General features: G+C 30.9%; 1 protein-coding gene across 3 annotated transcripts; it reads right to left on the reverse strand.

Annotated features, from left to right (window-relative positions):
* Nucleotides 1–582: 582 nt before the first annotated feature.
* LOC111623982 (SAYSvFN domain-containing protein 1-like) lies at nucleotides 583–5503 on the reverse strand. 3 transcript variants are annotated; one of them, XM_023366744.1, is made up of 3 exons: nucleotides 5264–5503; nucleotides 1411–1472; nucleotides 583–1248 (listed from the first exon to the last, which is right to left on the reverse strand). In XM_023366744.1, the coding sequence occupies exons 1-3, from the start codon at nucleotides 5324–5326 to the stop codon at nucleotides 1116–1118; spliced, it is 258 nt and encodes an 85-aa protein (XP_023222512.1). In that variant the 5' UTR covers nucleotides 5327–5503; the 3' UTR covers nucleotides 583–1115. The 3 variants fall into 3 exon arrangements, with proteins under 3 accessions (XP_023222512.1, XP_023222511.1, XP_023222510.1); XM_023366743.1 differs by adding an exon at nucleotides 3828–3987 and having other exon boundaries at nucleotides 593–1472; nucleotides 5264–5321; XM_023366742.1 differs by having other exon boundaries at nucleotides 598–1472; nucleotides 5264–5440.
* Between the last annotated feature and the right edge of the window lie 420 nt (nucleotides 5504–5923).

Raw genomic sequence — 5923 nt, forward strand, 5'->3', positions numbered from 1 at the left:
ATTATATTGAGTCATTTTATTGCTAGTAATAAAAGCACATTGAATAATAATTATAAATCCTAGAAAAATATGCTCAAATCTCTACATTACTTTTCACTTTTAAAACTAAATATTTACAATCGCACTATTTAGGCTGATTGTAACCTTTAACAGAAAAAATTATTTCTGAGACTATACATACGAGTCAATTTCTTTTGCTCCCTTCACATGCTTTTGAGGTAATAACAATTCCACAGTGGAGTCGACCTTTTATTGTAGGCTACTCGTCAGCCATACAAGGCAAAAAAGCTAAAATAGTCCGCTAGTGGTGGCACAAAGATAAAAATAATAAATACATTTGCCGTGGAATTCTTATTACCTCAACAGCATGTGAAGGGACCGAAAGAAATTGACTCATCTTGTATGTATATTCTCAGAAATAATTTTTTCTGTTAAAGTAAATTCGTCCCAGCAATTTTTAAAAATGATTGTAACCTCTTTGATTCTGCATGTGATCTCCAGCAAATGGCACTAAAAAAGTAATGTTTTGTTTATGGGGAAATTCTTTTCCAAAAATTCTTGAAAACTGAAACAGATAGAAAAAAGTAGTTTTTGTATTAGAATTCTTTTTAATTCTTCTATTAATTAATGTATAGTTCAGAATTTTGAAAATCAAATTTGTCAATTTTATATGAATTTAAAAATTCATACAAAAAATAAGGAAAATATGACAATGCAAATCATTTTGGCAATGTTTACGAATACGAATGCAAATATTTTCAACTATAAAATTAAAATATTTATTGCCAAATTCCTTCCATCATAAACATCACCCTAGAAAATAGACTGGTACGCATTCTTTAAATACAAAAAATAGCAGAGAATGTATTGTTATAACAACAAATCACCACTTTCTTTATTAAGTTAACAGTCATTTCTTAAATACCATGCAGAAAATTATATATATATACATGCACACATACATCATACATACAGTCTATCTCCTGCTCTCAGAAATATATAAAATATATTCACATCCACAACAAAATATAATTTTTTGTCCTTCAATACTTTTACAGTTAGTTATGTTTTTGATTAATAGCATCTCTTTGTTGTATCAACATTTGTGATTGTAATCAATGGACAGATGCGGCTCCATACTTGAGTTCTCGTTCAAACTGTTCTGCACTGAGAGTTCCTTCAATCCTCTGACAGCCAGGATTGAAGACTGAATAAGCGCTCACTTCATCACTTTTTCGCGGTGTGGTTCTGAAATTACAGTACATAAAGTAGAAGATGGAAAGGACAAAAAATACCGCTCCAAATTCCAATACTACAAACAGGGCCATAGTTAAACACCACAATACAATCTTCAGTGCCAAAATGGACATTTCTAGTTTGCGATTGACAGTAGATGGAGGTGGCTCGTACCTTTCTTTGGGGGCAAGAAGAGGTTCTTCGGATTCATCTACCACTTCTTCTGTCATGTCTGTCTGCAAAAATAAGATATAATTTAAATTTTTGGTTTTTAATTACACGAAACAAGAACATTGCATAAATATTGTTTTCTTAATTTAAACAAGATTACGTATTCACTGATATAATTCATTAGTAATAGACAGAAGTGATGTGCTAACATTTTGCAAATTAGACATACATTAGGCCTGTATGCCTGTATACACACATATCTATGCAAATACATAAAATTAATATGACTAATTTAATTTATATGTTCTTAAGCTTCTTTCAATAATATTACACATATATTATTAATTATGTCAAGATGATTAGACATCAGTTTATCTTTTATCAATTACTGGTAACAATTTTTATTTGACTATTTATAAAGATTATGAACCAAGATAAATACAAACACTAAACTGATTACAGGCATTAAAGGTTTTCATTGAATTAAATGTATTTTGGGACATCTCCATTCCATCATCAGACTCAATAACATTCAAATTGGAAAATTTGCTGAAAGTAAATATGGAAGTATTTTTAAAAACTTATGACATAAAAGTTTTTTTTAAATTTATAATCAGAATACAGTATTTAATTTTTCAATGCCATGAAGTAAGAATTATTTCAGCATTTATTTCCATTGTTACTGCAGACAGTTAAGAATCTGTTACAATTAGATTAGAGCAAAAGTTACAGTAGTTAACAAAATTTTACATTAAATAATTGAACTTTCATTAAGAAAGCAAATTATTTTATTATTAATACATAAAAAGCATGTTTTCAAATTCTTTGCAATTGCAAATTACAAAATATTCAAAAACAATCAATTTAAAAAAACTAACTAAATTATAAATCCACATATTTATCAACAACAAAAAAATAACAGTTTGATTTTCTTCTTGGCTTCCCAGATATAGATTAAGTTTTCATTCAAATATCTTTAAATGTTCAACTTCCACTTTCAGAAACCACTAAGCACAAGCAAGTTGTAATATGCTTAGTGATTCTTGATATATAATTCAGTATAAAAATATTCCATAGTAAAAATTAAAAACACCCAGTGTTTTTTTTCTACAAATTTTGTATGTTCATATGCATATGGACACAAACTTTATTGTTTAGTATCAAACAACTGAAATATGGTGCCTTTGGCATTGGGCCCCATTTTATTTTTTACTGTATTCTAGTTTAAACAAGTAAAACGGCAAAACCGTATTTGGGACAAAACTATGTCTCAAAGACGAAATCACTTTGATGCTCAAGGCAGGTTTTGTTCTCATTCTCCTATCTTCTTTGATATCGCTGCTTTTGGGCACAATTGTTTAAACTTTGCTGGCCACAACCACGAGATCGTCCACGATGCATCTTCAATGAAATTAACCTATCTATTTTCAAAATTTCTCTCCATTGTGTGTCGGCTTGGGTTGAATTTTTGTCAATGTGTAACGAAAAGTTCCCGTTTTTGAAAAAAATAATCGTGGCTATTGTATCGTCCGAAATTATTTTTTTATTTTGCACAAACAATATACAGTTTAACCCGATTATAATGTCATCAAATGTAATGACAACCCTAATATAATGTCAAATTTTTATTGGTCCCACGATTTTACTATACTAAATAATGTTAAAAAACCTACTTGTAACGACACCCTGTTTTAATGTCATATTTGAAACACTCCCAAATTTACAAAATTAGATTACAAATTTTATTTAACATAGAAGAAACTACATGTTCAGTCCTAAGGTCAGAATTCACTTCTTAGAATGACTGTGGGTGGTACTCTCCCCTACCTGACTTCGGTGGTGTGAGGTGCCTGTTTTGCCTGTTTGTAGAAAAGGGTTGCCATTTTGTATTTTATTTTGACTCAGTTCTCAGTTCCCTGACTACCTACAAGTCTGGATTTTTTTATGTGCAAATGATTTGGGCACCTAATACTCTGTGCCAAATATCAATTCTTGACATATACTCCTTCATACCTCTAAGCTGGTAACATAAACAGGCAGTATGATTTTATAAACAAGACATAATCTTGTCAAAAAGTAAAATTAAAATACATACTTTTATTTATTGAGGAGAAACAGGACTTTATAATAAGTTATATACAATTAAAATTTGCCATTAAAATATTCTATATAAATACATGCATAAACTGCTTAATATGTATATAAAAATAAGTTACCAGTATTTTCTACTGAACATAAAGCAAAAGAACAGCACAGAAGTTCTTTACAATTAAACAATTTTATTATTTAATAGATTTTATCCTTTTATACAGGCATATTTTAAAAAAACATTATGTTACACTATCTTATGGATACTTTGTCTGTATTGGTATTGTACTAATAATAGATAATTAAGAAACTGAAAGTAATTTTATCATTACCTTAAATATCATTGTCGGGTGCGATATTATTGTCTTTTAAAATTGCAATAGAATGTTGTTAACCTGCTGAAGAGGAGCCTTCAGGTCCGAAACATACAGAATGTACAGGTGAAAATAAAGATATTTTGTTTTGACTTTTGACTAAGTTCTTCTCTATTTGCTAATTGGAAAATACACCTATTAATAAACAAGATCCAAGCAGGCAGAATATACATAGAAATTTACAAGAATAAGAACATAAGAGGTAAAAAGAATTAACCAAAAATATTGTTTAGCATTTGTTTTGTAGCAAGCAACTTTAGTGGTGGTGTGACCCCAAGCAGCTAAAGGTGGCTCCAAGCTCTTTACTAGGAATTAAAATCAGCATCAAACCACTTTAACTTTCATCAGGGGACCTATACATTGGGACACATGCCCCCCTTTTGTCTGTGTTGCTCTTTTCCTAATCCCCAAGGAGGCCCAAATTCCATCATCAACAAACATAAAATTTACAACTTCTAACCTATTCTGCAAAAATAAAAGAAACTAACGAACGATACTTGTCCATCATCTCATGCAACTTCATTGTATGTGACCAAAAATTGGCATTAAAAACAAGAAACATTCCTTGTTTTCAATGCCAAGTTAGCCTAACTGCAATCAGTGCCACCTTGTGGGTGTGCCAATCTGATATTGAATCATAGCTCGAAACTTCTTGAATAATATATAATGCCCTCTTTTTAAAGCTCGTGCCTTCCTCTTTTGTATAGTCTACAGGCACCATTGCTTTCAACTGTATCTATACAAATATAAACATCTACAAACCGGGAGTTATATTAAAATCGAACAACTGCCCAATTTAATCCAGCAATAATTTGGTTTCAACTGTATCTACAAGCATCTATTCTATCTCGATGTATTTTTGTACATCTTTTAGTAAAATAAGGTGCAAAAAGCACCTTAAGACGTATTTTATTTTATTTTGGATCTGGAAAGCTCAAAAACTTTTCCCATACAAATTAATGATTATTGCTTCTTCACTTTACACCATTTTGGCTTACAATAGGTTTCGTAGCAAATTCACTACTTTCGGATAACAAAGGAAATCTGTAACTGTTTAAGTTTTTAGAGCATTGTTGATGAATAACTTGATTAAAAAATGTCTCTCAAACTGAAAAAAACAAGTTTATATTTAATGACAACAAACAGTATATATTTTCAAGGTTCATCATGAGTTATTTGAGCATTACTTCACACGTGTATATGATGAGAATCACGTGTTACATGTACCGTACGTAAACAATTGCGTCACACTACAACGTCCACGTAAAAAAACAGACGCGTCGTTGGGTAGTTTCAGTGAACCCTTGATTTAATAATCGTATTTAGTTTATGAAAAGAAATTAAAACATATTTGTAGTTTAACCAAATCTTTAAATAACTGAATAGTCTCTTACTTGTGACGTGGAAGCAGATTCCAAATTCTTCTGAAGGCGAAACAAGCGTAACTTCTCCTCCATGGTTCCATTACTATTGTCTGTAGCAGTGTTGCCAGATGAAATTTATGACTGAATACAAATAACTTCCGTTTAAAATATATTTTAAATTCAATGTTAAATAGATTTTTTAACATTGAATTCAATGTTAAATTTTTGACTCTTTCCGCTCTGTGAATAAGAGAGAGAACCTTTTAATCACATCTATCACTGGTTGACGGCGGGATGATCGAGGCGGTGTCAGCTCACCGCTTTGGGTGATCCGGGATCGAATCCGGGTGATCGAAAAACGTCGGGAATTTTTACGGATTCGATTCGGAGGAGGACACCATTTCTCATCATCCGAACAAACCATTGTTGGCTGGCGGAATCCGCCATGGGCTTGATGTGTCTCTCTTAGGAGAAGAAAAAATAAAAAACTACATTACGGAAAGCAATATTTATTTTTTGCATGTTTTTAATTTTCAGATATCGCGAGATATCTAGTTTCTAGTTTATATACGTAAACATCTATCATCCATTATCACTCAAAATGTTATCATTAGCCGATAAGCGAATGCAAAACTCTTTAAAATCGATAATTTTGATTGTGTATTGATTGAAATTTATTACATTTACGTT

This window comes from Centruroides sculpturatus, unplaced genomic scaffold (assembly GCF_000671375.1).
Source record: "Centruroides sculpturatus isolate CEXI.00-Female unplaced genomic scaffold, Cexi_2.0 scaffold382, whole genome shotgun sequence".
In the NCBI taxonomy this organism is placed as follows: Eukaryota; Metazoa; Arthropoda; class Arachnida; order Scorpiones; family Buthidae; genus Centruroides; species Centruroides sculpturatus.